Source organism: Vicugna pacos, chromosome X (genome assembly GCF_048564905.1).
Source record: "Vicugna pacos chromosome X, VicPac4, whole genome shotgun sequence".
Classification (NCBI taxonomy): domain Eukaryota; kingdom Metazoa; phylum Chordata; class Mammalia; order Artiodactyla; family Camelidae; genus Vicugna; species Vicugna pacos.
Genome location: NC_133023.1, coordinates 23,960,005 through 23,975,432, shown reverse-complemented (window position 1 = coordinate 23,975,432; position 15,428 = coordinate 23,960,005). Strand labels below are relative to the sequence as shown.

General features: G+C 38.7%; 1 protein-coding gene across 3 annotated transcripts in view; it reads left to right on the top strand.

Moving 5' to 3' along the window:
* Positions 1 to 15,428, top strand: part of DMD (dystrophin) — a 1,854,428-nt gene that overhangs the window by 1,502,264 nt on the left and 336,736 nt on the right. For all 3 annotated transcript variants that reach the window (XM_031673322.2, XM_072956638.1, XM_072956633.1), the window contains one exon: positions 13,143 to 13,315. In XM_031673322.2, the coding sequence (XP_031529182.2) occupies positions 13,143 to 13,315 (173 nt within the window). The remainder of the gene's footprint in view (positions 1 to 13,142; positions 13,316 to 15,428) is intronic.

Here is a 15,428-nt window from a genome sequence, read left to right as displayed (position 1 = left end):
GGTTTTTTTTAGCAAGTCTTTTTATTTTCTACTCAACATTAACAATTTGGTATCACCCACATTGGCTTCTTGGTCTCCTATTGGTGAGGATTTTTTTCTTTTAAACTCCAAACTATATCAGAAATTTGAGCAGAGATTTGCTACTACTATATAGTTGCTCTGCTCCTGTCTGAGAAGAGTAGAGCAAAAACATTTGTCCATGGGAAAGCACTGTGGGCATGACCTGTTTACCACTTCTCTTTCTTGGGGTAGCCAGGCTTCTTCATTTGTACTCAAGATCAATGACAGTGATGAAATCCAATGGAAAAATTTCTTTCCTTACTTCAGAACACTGTGAGGCAGGTTTCCACTGTTCTGTAACAGATAATACCATGCAGTTGCCATGTAAAAATTCTTATGATGTAAAATAATCTGTAAAGATACCCTTTTTTCTGTCTAGTTCTTTATTAAAACTTACGTAATTTATCTCATGGGCATGGAACAACCTAAGCCTTCCCAAACCTCACTCGCCTAGTAATAGTTTTTTAAGTCTGCATGATCTCAGATGAAAGTAGCATCATCTCGTGGCCAAAGGCCCAGAATGCCCTGGGACTGCTTCAGGAAGATACTATGAACTGAACTGGATGCTGTGGGAAGGATTAGTAGGTATACAATGAAAAGTTCATGAATGGATTTTTTTTGCCTCAGCAGAGTGAGTTCTAGGAATGAAAAAAAATAGCCTAGATATTTTACCAGATATGATTTTGTTTTAATTCGTTTTCTCAGCTATGTCATGTTTCCTTTGGCAGCTGTGCTAGTGGCACCGACCGTTATACTAATATCCACATGTATATCCCTTCCTTTCCTCATACACTAAAAAAAGAGTGACTGTTCTCCCCTGATCACCATCCACCCTATTCCATGAGAGAAGAAAGCTAAATATGGTGAAGTAACGCCTTAGGCACAAAAAGACCATTACACTCTCCAGAAGAATTAATTTACTCTACTTGATAGTAGACAGAAATAAACTCACCAAAGAACACCAGGGAATTAGACCCAATTATTTCAGCAAGACTTTAGTTAACATCATGATTCTAGAATCTTCTTTAACATTCAAACTTTATGAATACCTATAATTCATTTTAAAGGTAGCATTTCTAAGCATTAGGCTAAAGAGTACCCACCAGTGAAACAGTTATGTCCTATGTGTGTTTGTGAATTTTTTAGAAATTGTCCTGCTATTTAAAGTGAAAGAAAATATAGAATTGTCTTAGATTTATTACATCATTAACCTGTTCTGAACAGCTGCCTCAGTGTAGGGTTGTTTTGTGCTTGTGTCGGGATATATTATAAGGGTTTTGTAGGAGGAATGGTGGGGGGATAGAATAAAGTTGTTCTTCTGCATTTACAACATCCATAATTAAAGTAAGCCAGAGGAAATTAGCTACATGGCTGTTATGATTTCTAGTGTATTATCAAAAATGATTATGGCACTTTGCCATATGTTCTTGCCTTCTTCTTACAGATTGCTATTGGGATAAGATGAGACTTGACATCAACTAACTGCTTATTTCTAATATACAATCTTGAGCTACGGTGTCTCTCTGGAGGGAAAAAACAGCTCCGTGACAAAGAGATTCAGGAAATAAGAGCTTTTCTAACTTTTAACGCTATACATAATAGAGGCAAATGGTACAAATAAATATAACCAGATGAGTATTGGTCCATGGGAAAATAGTTGTCTGTTTTAAGAATAAGAATGTATTCTGTTCATTTAGAGCCATTCAAAATCATGAAAGGTATTAGTTCCGAGTTGACTGAGGAGGAATAAAAAAAGTTAGTTAATACCTAACTGGAGAATAATTTCACTGCCTCGCCATTCCCCTCAGAACATCACAATGTATTTCCCAAAACATATAGCTCACATGTGTCTTAATGAGTTAATTATTTTGTTGTGTTACATGTAGCCCACGTCAGAATTCGCTCACTTTCTATTTGAGAAGTGGAGGAAGATGGGCGTGAGGGTAAAAGGGGCATAAACTCAGACAGATCTGTGCTATAAGCCTGCTGCTGCCACATGAGAGCTCTGGGATTTGGACAAGTTACTTCATCTCTCCAAATTGTAGTTTGGAGATTGTCAACGGCGGAACAAGAAGGCGTACTTTGTAGAGTTGATGTAAGGGGTGTAAGTGTGAGTTTCCTGCCCCATTGCATCGCTCTACTCCACCCCTCGCCCCATCATGGCTCTGCAATAATAAATACGTTTCAGTGTCGTAAAGGTCCATCTGGTCTTTCTCAGATAAGGATAGTTATCTTCAAACAGGCTGATTCCTGCACATAAAACATAATATAAAACCGAAAATACCTTCAACGTTGTAGACTTTTCATATGCAGTTGTCTCTGTGATTGAAATGTACAATCAAGAGTTTAAGTGTGAAGGCCTTTCAACATTATCATTGGCAGTGATCTTCTGAAAGATGTCTCATGTAGGAAATGCTCAGCCAATTATGGGCAATGAAGCAGTAGAGCAATATCTGAAAAAATATTGCAACACAGTATAGCTTTTTATATGAATTTTAGATATATTAGTAAAAAAGAAAACCCAGCCTATCTTGGGACTTATTTTATCTTCCAACACCAACATTATGAAGGCATGCTATTCTTTTTTATAACTCAAATACTGAGCCAAATGGATACCAACTTTAGTTCCCCACTGGGTCGATGGCATCTTAACTTTAAAAATATCCGATGCAATGTTACTCTGCCTACCCTTTCTCAGGATTTTGTGTCCTTTAAAACTCACTTCCACATACTTTGGGAATGCCTAATAGGGTATATTTGAGATAGAAGTCTCCTGGGCCTGTCTAGAGCTTTGGGGTCATTGCCCTTGCCTTGTCATTGTAATTTACTTGGCACCAGCGGGTGAGTGTGTGTGTATGTGTGTTTGAAACACAGCCTATATAATGTTTGTCTTACTCCTTAGAAAACTGAAAATAACATTTCTATCTTTAATATGCTTTTTGTGAATAGTTACCACTTGGCCGAATTCTACCTTCCAAAGGTAGAGCAAGAGGAGGATGAAATTGAGTCACATGTGCAGCTATTTCTATAATTTATGAGCACTCGATGATGGTAGCATCCTTCCTCCTTACGTCCTCCCTGTTTCTGGAGCCACAGCTTTGTTGGTTCATGAATGGCTGGGGCTGCCTGTCTGCCAAACTTCCTGTCTCCATTCTCTCCCTGCTTGCATTTACCCTGAAAACTGCCCCCCTAAATAATCATTCTTAAAAGCATTTTAAGTACGTCATGCCTGCACCGGAAGCTACAGTGGAATCTTATCATTATAGAATCAGATATAATCTCTAGGCTGCTTTCAGAGTTCTCAATGGCCACTCTGTACCCTTTGAGCCCCGCTGCTGACCCTTCACAGCCGCACTACTTCTTAGATCCTGCCTACAGCTCTGGCTCTTATCTTTATGTATTTGGTGTTCATTTTCCTTGAAATAGCATCTGCTAGCAAGCTCGGAGTCATGGAGGAAGGTGGGGGAGGGACAGAGGGGCACAGTTTTAATGAAAACCCTCAGTAGATCAGGCACCTCATCTAATCTTTGCCAAAACCTTATAAGGTAGATATTATGAGCCCTACTTATGGATGAAAATAACAGGCTTTAAAGCATTTTATAACTTGCCCCAAATCACAAAGCTAGTGAGTGAGGGAATTTAGAAGCTATATAGATCTTATGACACCAAAGGCCATGCCCTTCCCGCTGCACAGTACTTAATTCCACTCTGTGTTAATTACCCCCATCCACTCCAGACTTTTAAGACATACTGATATATACTCTTTAGTTATGTGGGCCTTTGTAATTGTTCCTCACCTGCTTCAAATCAGACTCCCCACCTAGAGTATGAGCGCTAAACATAAAACAAACATTATAAAATTATTCCCCAAACCCTCCTTTGGTCCTTCATCCCCCTTCAGGTGCTATTTTATTTCTTATCTCAGCTTCATAGCCCAGCTTTTCAACAGTGCTGTGTGTTCAGTTAACCTTCTTAAGACTTCTTACTCTTACATCTGTTTCCATCTCGCCTCTGAAACTATTCTTATCAAGGTCACCAATGACTTCCTTGTTGCCAAATCCAATAGACAGTGTTCTGTTCTAATGTAACCAACCTCTTAGCAACGTTTGACGCAGTTGCCCACTCCCTCCTTTTTGAAGCCTTCTGTCCTCTCTTGGTTACCATGACACTGTAATTTCTTAGTTTTTCTTCTACCTCTTTGGTTCTTCCCTTTGTGTCTCCTTTGCTAGGTGGTCTGCCCCCATGTAACCTCTGAATGTTGGCGGTCCTCTGGATGTGATCCAAGGGTCCTTTTTCTTCTCTCTGTTTTCTTTCTCCATAAGGATGCTTACCCATTCCCATGGTCTTAGTATCAGTAAGCTGAACAATCCCAAATTCATAGTCAGCCCAGAACCCCACACTGAGTTTCACACATGTTTTTCAAATCTCCACCTGAATGTCTCACAGTCATTTTGAAACATAAAATGAAAATAGAACACAAAATGGACTTGCCCCCCAGTTTTCATCACCTCAGTAAATAACACTACCATCCATCTGTTGTTCAAGTTAAAATTTGGGAGTTATCCTTGAGATAACACTTTCCTTTACTCTCATCACTCAATCCATTAGTATTTGTAAGAAATCCAGCATCCAAATTATATCTCACAGCAAGTCCTCTTCTCTCCTTCTGCAATCTCCCTAGTCCAGGCCACCATTATCTCTTGCCTGGGTTAGAGACTGGCCTCTAACTGGTCTTTTTGTTTCCTCTCCTGCCTTCTTTAATCTCCACATTTATTTATTTAAAACCTAAATCATATCATGTTGCTACCCTGCTTTAAAAGCTTCTATTGTGTTCCGTCACACTTGAAATAAAATTCAGACCCCATACTATGGGACTTGAGGCCCCACATTATCTGAAGCCTCTCTTACCTCATGTCTAGCCGCATTTCTTTCTTAGTAAGTTCTAGCCAAGATCTTTCCTACCACAGAGCTGATGCAAAAGCCTCTGCCTGCCTTTTACTTGGGAGGAATTCTGTGCTATTGGGTTTTCCTATAACTGGTGTCCTCTTATCTTTCAAGTCTCAGCTGACACCGAACCTTCTCACATAGGTGTTCCTTGACCACCGTAACCAAAGAGCACCTGTCACCACCATGTGTACACCTTCATTCTCACTGTAACTGCCCATTTGTTACCTTCAGAGCATATTTTAATTTTATTAAACATTTATTTATCTGCTTAACATATTTCTCCCCTGTTTATCCTATTTCTCTCTTTATCCTTTATGCTGTGAACATCAAAAAGGCAGAGGTTTGGGGTTTTTTCACCACTGCAGAGCTGGGTGCTAATATATTAAATATTTGTGGGAGGAAGGAAGGTAATAAAAGAAGAGAGGAAAGAAGAAAGGGATGGAGGGAGGGAGGAAAGGATGAAGGAACGACTTAATTTAAGGCCTGGTGCTATACCTTTCTTACATCAGATGTATTCCCATGGGTCCTAAGGAAATCTTGAACTGAACAATAAGCACTTAATGCATGTTTGTGTAGTGAATAAATATGCAGACTACTTTTGCCCTGTGACAAAATAAGAAGAACCTGGGAAAACCAAGATGCAGAAGGGAAAAGATAAGGCCCACCTTACTTATATCTGAAATGGACTCTTCAATTCTAAAAAAGTAATTTTGAGAATAGAGTAAACCAGAGGGTCAGACAAGGAGAGAAAGCATCAACGGTTACCAGAGTTTGGGATTGCTTAAGGCAGTCTGACAAATGGGATTTTGCTCGGTTTCCTCCGGGGTAATCCACCCTAGGCCAAGCATTTTGAAAGATTAGATTTTGAAATAAAGCTTTGCACCTGGGAATGTACTGAGGCAGGAGAACATATCCCTTCGCTCCACTGTTCTAGTGCTTAAGTGTGAGAATTTTTGAACAAGATGTGAAAGCAAAGACAACAAACCCTGCAGGATGATAGTCTCTGAGGACCTTCATAACAACCATTTTTAAAGCAAAGCCTGTGGACTCCTAAATCCATAGCCGCTCGTTTAAGATGCATTGCAGTGCAGTGGACCTGAAAACACACTCCTTATCTACCTAGAGCAACCAGGCTCCAAGCCAAACGGCAGTCCTCAAATTAACTCTTGCTTCTCTTGGGATGACAACTCTGCTGCTTTGAAAGTATTGCAATGGCCACATATAGAATAGACAAAGAAAAAATAGAGTGACACCCACTGTGAATCTGTACCCAACTGCGTTTCCCGTGCAAGTTAGGAACCTCTAGCGGTTAGAGTCGAGTCCCTGTAAGGTCAAGTTTGTAGGTCCTACTCCTTTATGTGGGTGCTTCTCAAAAAATCCATTAAGAAGGATAATGCTGTTTTGTTTCTCTAATTTTCATTTCCAATCCACAGCAGACTGATACTTTTGTAACATGCAATAAAAATAAATTACTTTTAAAAATTACAAAAACCAGATACAAAATGCAAGCCCATGCTTTTTATTTTTAGATAGCTATAAATGTTTCTAAAGATTTACTCTGTTTCTGTTCTCATAGTGGAAAGTGTGTGTGTGTGTGTGTGTGTGTGCGTGCGCACGCTTGTGTGTATTCCAAAATTTCGAGTATTTGGAGCCCGTGTTTAACAAGTCATTTTGGATGACCAAGCTAAGGGAGTTTTACTTTTGCATGTTTGTTTTTGTTTTATTTAACTTCTTTAAAGCATAAACACCTTTTAAGAGTAACTATGTTGGATAAATTTATTTAAAGAGTTTTACGTTATGTTGTCGGTTTTTATGGCTGAGTAGTATTCCATTGTATAAATATACCACATCTTCTTTATCCAGTCATCTGTTGATGGACATTGAGGCTGTTTCCATGTCTTGGCTATTATTTGCAGCAACATGGATGCTCCTGGAGAATGTTATTCTAAATGAAATAAGCCAGAAAGAGAAAGAAAAATACCATATGAGATCACTCATATGTGGAATCTAAAAAAAAAAAAGAAACAAAGCATAAATACAGAATAGAAATAGACTCACAGACATAGAATACAAACTTGTGGTTGCCAAGGGGGCGAGGGGTGGGAAGAGATAGACTGGGATTTCAAAATTGTAGAATAGATAAACAAGATTATACTGTGTAGCACAGGGAAATGGATACAAGATCTTATGGTAGCTCACAGAGAAAAAAATGTGACAATGAGTATATATATGTTCATGTATAACTGAAAAATTGTGCTCTACATTGGAATTTGACACAACATTGTAAAATGATTATAAATCAATAAAAAAAAGTTAAAAAAATAAAAAATAAAGAGTTTTACATACACTGCTTTCTTCTTAAATAGAGTTTACTGAACACAAATCTGCTTTTTTCTGGCTAATTCAGGGTCATTATCATTAACATTAATTATTTTGCTTCCCTTTAAAGTTAGATGATGCCTTCAAGGGCTAATAATACATGTAAGGCTATTAGTTTCCACACTGTGTGACCTTGGTCAACTCTGAGTGCCCGCAGCAACTTTTATACCTTTATGGTTCTCCATCAGGTGTCACTTCTTTCTACTCCCAGTTTAGCCCTGAAGGGATAACTTCTCTCCTATTTTGAATCTTCTGTTTTTGACCTTTTAAGTTATTAGAAATCAGGTCATCACTTTTTTTCCCTATCAAGTTTATATGAATTAGGTAAAAATTACCAGTGAAGAGGAACTAATGACCTTATCATTATTCACATGCTAATTGCTTTCAGAAAAGATTAGAGATGGTGTGTCTATGATGAATTTTGTAGGGACATTTGGCCACTTATTCTTCTGACATCTTTTTGTTTGTCTTGTTTTACTGGTCACTTCTTGGTTATATTCAAGATAAGGAGGTTATCATTGGCTGAGTGATTTTGCAGAGATCATTAATTCCATGTACATAGGAAAGAAAATATGTGGAATCTGTTATCTGTGATATTTTGTGAATAGTATGATGACTATTTGTTTGGATAATAAAAAAAAAAGAGTGTAGCAGTAACTGATTCTTGGCATCTTCCTTTATTTTTCTTCTAGTAAAACTTTTGTTGTCTTATTGCTTACAATCACCATGGGTCATTCTACTTGTCTTTGTCCTTTTCTTTATAAACTTTTATTCTCAGTGACTTCCTGAAAGGTTTTTGTCCTACTTAGTTTGAGAACTTTGACTGCCTTCTACCTGTTTCTTCCCAGCACGCATCATCCATTCTGATCTGGTTGTACAATTCATTGTCCCTGCTCACAATCCAAACTCTTCTCCACGTTTCTGCCACTTCCATGTTACTCTTCTCACTTGGAATACCTTCTTCCCTCCACCTCTCTGAAGCCTATCCATCCTTCAAGGCTTAAACTAAATTCCATGACTTCGTAAAGTCTATTTCTATCACTTGGTTTCCACATCGACTCTCTTATAACAGAAATCCTTACGTTAGCTATTAATGATTAAAGGCTTGTTGTGTTCTGTACGACGTTCAGAGTATTTTACAAAAATTATTCCATGTAATAGTCAAAACAACCCAGCAGGTAGGTATTATTATTTAATATTTAGTGAAGCCAAAGAGATTGAAGAGTTTTGAAACTTATGCAGCTAATGAGGGAAAGAGAAGGAAGAGACTCCTACTATGTCTGTTTGACTGTACTTTCCTATTAGTTTTCCCCGGAGGCTGAGCAAGGGTCCTTATGACAGAAGTAGGCTAAACTCTGAGAAAAGAAGGAACTGTGAAACTTGAAAAAGCTTTCCAGGATGCAGGGTGTGGCCAAGTCCTAAAACTGCTCTATTGTAAGCATAATGCTTGCCTCGTATCTGAACTTTTTGATATTCACAGTTGAAATTTGGTCCATAATTGTATATAACTTTAGGCACTGTGTATCTTTCTGCGGGAAGGGGGCTACATGTTATTTTTGCATCTGCACCCATTTTCCCAATTATTTTATGGTCTGTCTTGTATTGATGTATCTCCTTTCACTGCTTCAGATATACGTAACAGTTTCACATTAATAAAACCGTAAAATGACTCTTTGAGGACTGAAAGCAATGTTAGTCGGCCTTGTCTAATGGCAGTGCTAGATTTGCTGACATTTAGGCAGGAGTATTATTAATAGGAAACATTTTTTAATTAATAGGAAAAAACTCAGAGGTAATAAAGCCTGGTGGGTAAGAGCGCGTCCCTGGAGTCCCACAGCCTGGGTTTGAAATCTGGCTGCATGGTTTATTAGCTGTGTGACCTTGTTCATTTTTTCCTGAACCTCTCTCTAATTTCATTCTCTTATGTGTAAAGTGAAGATAATAATAATGCCTACCCTAGAGAGTTACTGCGAGGATTAAATGAGCTCATGTATATGCAGTGCTTTGGACAGTGTCTGGTGTAGTCAGTCTTATATATGTTGCTGCTAGGCTCGTGCTTCTGTTGTTATGTAACAAATACTTTTTCCCCCTCTTCATTAGTTACTGTTTTTCCTGAATAATACAATCACAAAAAAGAAGAGGAGAAATTACACTGAATGTAGCACCTAAGGCTTGAGGGCATCTTTTCTAGTCAAGTCAGAAGTAAAATAAAGCTGCTTAAAAATATCTTTGAAAATTACTTTTTGTCCAGATTGGCTCTCCTCTGAGAACTCCACTTGATTCTCCATTTTCTCCATTCCAGCCTCCTGCTTTTTGGAGCCCCCGAGTCTAGGGTCAATCTTAAGATAAGTGCCATGGTGGTAATTTTATGCAAACATGAGTGTGAGTGTATTCCTTCCCCGCTTGCCCTGTCGTTGTGTCTTCGCCACCTAAGACTCACGCTGCCTACTTGTGCTGAGAAATCTCCACTACAGCTTGCCAGCTTCCTAAAGAAAACCTTAGGTTCCTCACTGATACTCAGCTCCATTTTAGAGCAACCCACCTGAGTCCTGCAGCTTGACAGACTCCCTACCAGCCCGTCATCCCGAAGGGACATGGCCAAGCTACCTTTATGCCATGTCAGCTGATTACCTAATGTAATGTTCGCATGGCACATTTAGACTAAGGAATGAATTACTGAAGGAAGAATTTCCGTTCTGGCAGAGGGGATATTCTGTAGTAAGGTGACCTTTTCAGTGCCAACAGCTCTTGCTCACAGGTGGTCCTAGATGCCCAGCTGCAAAAGGAAACGTGAAAACGATAGTCAGGATTCCATTTTGCATTCCGACCGAACCAATCCATGTGGGTAATTTTTTATCAAAACCAGTAATGGCGTCTTTCTGTGTGCTTTTCCCTCAGTACTTGTTTTTCCCCTTGTTCGTAGTAGCCTTGTTCAGCTTCAGTAACTACTGTCTGTTACAGCCAATGCTTATAATAAATGGTGTGTGGAGCCAGCCTAAGATCTCCCAGAGTCAAAAGAACTAGACCCTTTGCCCACATTTAACACTTTTGGCAAGTCTGTTAAACATCTCTGAGCCTCAGTGCTCTCATCTGTAAAACAGAGAAAATAGAAGCAGGAATAACTAAAGCAATACATTTCTAAATGCTTTGTAAACTGTGAGGACCTTTGCTATATGTGTGTCCTTTGTTGTTGTAAACCACCATCATGCACTGGAGAAATAATACTGAGTTGACTTACCTTCCTACCAGTGCTAAGACTTTACTTCAGCCACTTCTGAATTTCCAAGGGGAGCAGTTTTCATCCCAGTATCTGTAAAATTTGGCAAGGAATTCTCAATATGTAGTTGGTAACAGGGATGAGTTAAATAAAAAGTGCATACTACATTTTAGGAGAAGCAAAGACATCACTGTCTCTTGCACTCCTTTTCTGTTTCCCACAGTACTAAGACTAGACAAATAGCCGGTCCTCAACAAATACTGGTTTATCAATTTTATTTTCATTTCTTTCTTGATGATACAACAAAGATATTTATATGCGATGTAATCTAAATGTTCAAGATGCAAATTAGCAACTTCATGAATCAACATCCTGTTTCTGCTTGGGAAGACCTCTCACTTACCCAACAAAGTATTGATGACTCCGCGGTATGCATAACCTTAAGGAACTATTGATTGAGCCTGGGTCTCTGCTTAGAAATGTAAGATATAAAAATTCAAATGTACTGTAATTCATATGCATGCTAATGGAGACAGTGGATTGTATTAGTCAAAATATCTTATTTTGTTGAACAACAAAAGGTTTGGTTTTAATCCCTTAAGTGTATACTCTGAGGCAAAGTTTGAAGGAGCGTACGAATCAAATACAACAAGAAGAAAAGTAAAGTAAAAGAGAAAACTGGGGAAATTATCTCGTTAACTTGAACCTGTTTGGTTTTTAGTCTTGAATTGTTTAGATATAATAAGCTCATTTCTCTCTTTTGCTGAAGAAGTGGCAGATTCAACAGGGTGTGTCTTTTCCATGTCCAAACTCCATTCAGGAAGAAGCTGCCCAATGCTAGTTTTCTACCACATAAGCTGCTTTTGAAAGCAGGCTGTTTCCTTCCAGAACAAGCCTGTTCTTGATGGACTAGAGATAGATCCTCCTCAGTCTGTTTTCGTATTTCTGTTCTTTCAACTTCAGATGTGATTCTGTCCATACTCCCCCTGCTGTCTTCCAGTCAAAGAGAATGAGACAGAATTCTCTTTAGAGTCCATCAGTGATACTTTGGCTGCCAAAAATGGTGACAGGAGACATTCATCGTCCATCTACCTCACTTCTGCAACATTCAAAATTCTGCGTCGAAGAGGCTATGACTGAAAACATGGGCCGGTTTTTCAGACTTTCTCACGTGTTATCGCTGCCACTTTTCCTTCCTTCCTTTAGAAGAGTAATTTAATTCAATTTTAGAAAGAGAGAGAGGGGAGTAAAAAAACTTTTCTAGTTATACAGATCAATCCAATTGTGTGGAGCTTCAGAATGAATTTTTAAACTTGTTGAACAGAGGCATACAAATCTCTAAAAGCAAGTCAGATAATGTACAAAGCCTCCATTCATTGTGTAGGCAGAAAGGAATGCTGGTACCCGGCAGCTCTCTAAGGAATGTTCCTTTGGCTTTGACCGTTCTGCTGGGAACAAGGAGGGAAACACATATATAAAATGAATTTATAATGTCTCTGGCTTATAATGGCAAAATGATAAGAAAAGTTGGCTGTTTGATAGAAACTGTCAGTTGCATATTCCAGGCCTCCTCTCTTTGGGGTCCCTCCCACATCCACAGGCCTGGCTACCGTTGAGTGAGGAGTACAAAGTGGCTGTTTATTGTTATTGACTGGTGAGGCCTGTGCTCTGAAATTCATTCTGTCAACAGAATGTAAGCAAAGTTGGCATTTTAAAGCAGGGCGCTTTCAGTTGCTGAGTTTTCTCAGGATTGCTATGCAACAGGATCAGTGCTGTAGTCCCCGGTTCAAGCTGAAAATGTTACATAGGAAGACATACCATGTAAAGGTCAGATTCTTCTACTGTGATAATTTTCTTGATCTGTGTATATGCAAATGAGGTTGAATGCATCACCTCTTATCATAACTCGTATCAGGGTCTTATGGACTTTCTACCTGTCGAGCCTAAAAATAAGATGATATTTTACATGGGAAATCTTACTAATAAATGTATAATGCTGTAATAAATCTCTGATGCTGGAATACCAAAGTGAATTTAATATGTATTATCAAGAAGATTCTTCTATGATAGAATCCCATTAATGTGCTGATGCTGTGAACCAACTACAACCTTGTTTATTAGTCTCTCCGTGCTTTTGTGGTCAGAGTCAATTCTACAGATGACTATGTGCTTGGAAAATATGGCTTGACCCATAGTGTAATGAAATGATTAGCACTGGGGTGTATTTTGTCATGGAGTTTTATTTCATATCACTTCCATAAAACAATGTATTTTATCCATGGACTAGAAGACTTAAGTTATGAAATTTGTAAAGGAATAAATTTATTATACCTAGGAAGATACCCATTTTCAATCTATGTGATAACATGAAAAGACAGTACACCAAGAAAAGTTAGAGGTGTATCTTCCTGTTAGTTGACCCGACCGAAATGCCTTTTGAACAAATAGTTAATTTTTTGCAGTTCTCTAAATTCACAGTCACAACTGGTCTCTTTTGTTTTGTAATTCTGCATGTGTTTTTCTCCCTGATGCCCCGTAGGACCTCCAAGGAGAAATCGAAGCTCACACAGATATCTATCACAACCTGGATGAAAATGGGCAAAAAATCCTGAGATCCCTGGAGGGTTCTGATGATGCGGTCCTGTTACAAAGACGTTTGGATAACATGAACTTCAAGTGGAGTGAGCTGCGGAAAAAGTCTCTCAACATTAGGTAAGAAAAGATCAGGAACCAAAGAAGCCAGAAATGAGTTAAAATGACATTTCTCTCGTTTTCCTAGAGCAAGTAGCTAATATCTCATATGTTTATGTAAATCACCCAATTTCAGAATGATGTATTTTATTTTGAGTAAATGAATCATTTATTTGCTTGGTATGGAGATGATACTTGAGGGTTCGGATTCGATTAGAATGGTGATGGTTTCTAATCACAGGAGAGACACATATTAGAGTGAATTTAAATGAGGAGCACAGCTATGCTAATTTCATAGGATTCTCTCTTGGTTTATCACAGGGTTATTCAAAAAGTGATAAAACTAATGTATGTTTATTATGGAATTCCTTCTTTGAGGACATTCTTTAAATACCATAACACATTATAATGAAGAGTTGAACGGAGACCTCTCCACAGCTCCCACAGCTCAGGAGAAATGATAGCAACTTCCTGCCTTTGGCTCCCTCTCAGACTGCGTTACCGCAGTGAACTAAGCCCCTCGCTGCCCTATCCGCGCCTCTTTTGTACTCTGTCCCCTTCTGTGGATCCACATTCTCTGGAAAAGTTAGTGAATGCGTCTCAGCATTGTTGTAAGGAGAGCACAGTGAGGCTCTTGCAATCCCGTTTTACACGAGTTCAGTGGAGGGGAAAAGAGCAGAGAGAGAAAGTGAAATGCCCAGGGTCACCTAAATGACGCAGGAAGTACGGGGAGTGGAAGTCCAGCTTCCTGCTTTCTGATCAGTTGCTTTTTGTCATCCACGTCTTTTTATAAAAATTGTTTGTGTTTTCTTCTGTGTCTAGAGGAGGAGTGGTAGTGGAGGGAGGTAGACGAAGACAAGGGGACTTCATCATAGTTACAAGGGAACACACTCAACACTGGGAGGCACTACTACCTCTAGTTTGTAAGATTACAGAATGGAGATTATTTTTCTTCTTTATCATTGTTTGAAATTGTCCCAAATTTAGACACGTAGTATCTTTACTTCTACAAAGGGGATAAAATAAAACTGAAATTCATTGATTTGTAAGTGCTCTTGAAAAATCAGTGCTTAATATGACATAATAATGATGATAGCAAGTAACTGACATTTGATGCACCACATACTGGCCAGTGTCATGGCACTTTATATTTGTTGACCCATTTAATGCTCTCAGCAGCCCTAAGAGACAGATTCTATTATTATCCTCTCTTTACATTTGAAGAAAGTAAGTCAGAGAGAGGCTAGATAAGTTTCCCAAGGTCACTTAGTAAGTGCCAGATCTGAGATCTGAACACAGGGAGTCTGGCTCCAGAGTCTGAGCTTTGAACCATCGTATTATACCGTGGAGTATAAAGGAAGAAGAAAAAGGGAAGACTCACTCAACTTGTACACATAGACATGTAATAAGTGAAATGATAAAATAGAGAAGCAGATTTCTAGGAGGAGGAGAGGATTCATTTTTATTTATATGCCCCCCCCACGCCGAAGTTTGTATCCCAGCTTCCAAGACCCTCATTTTTATCTCCCTGTTTGGTCCATGAATTTTGTATCGATGTGTTGGTGATGAGTCACGAGCAACAACGGGTCATGGCATTTTCAAAGAGAGAGAGGCTCCATTTGCTTTCTATAGCTTAAACTCTGAGAGAGGTCAGTATATGTCATGACAAAGGCCACCTTCATAACATCTGTCATTAAAAAAGAATGAAACATGGGAGATGGAAAAGGTATTGATAGATAAAGTAAAATAAAGAAAAGAAAGCTATTTTTTGGCAGGAGAGGAGAAGAAAGATGCTATAACTATTCTGAACATCATTCGTGCCTTTTCTCTCCTTCATGTGAACTTGATGAAATAAAAGGGGAATTGAAAGCGGCAAACAGCATGTCAGCCAAAATGTGGTCTCTTCATTCTCAGCAATTTCCCAGATGCCAGCTACTGCAGTTTAATTCTTGTTGTCATTAATCAAGTAGAAAACAGTTACCTTAGCTCATCTAAGGTACTGCAAATTCTAGAATTTAAATATTCAGATCAATGGTTTTGGCTTTTAAATAGGCCTCGCTAATAATAATGTGTTATAAGCACTCACTTATAAGAAGCAAGGTAATGCTTCACATCAAAATGATTTAGTTTATTT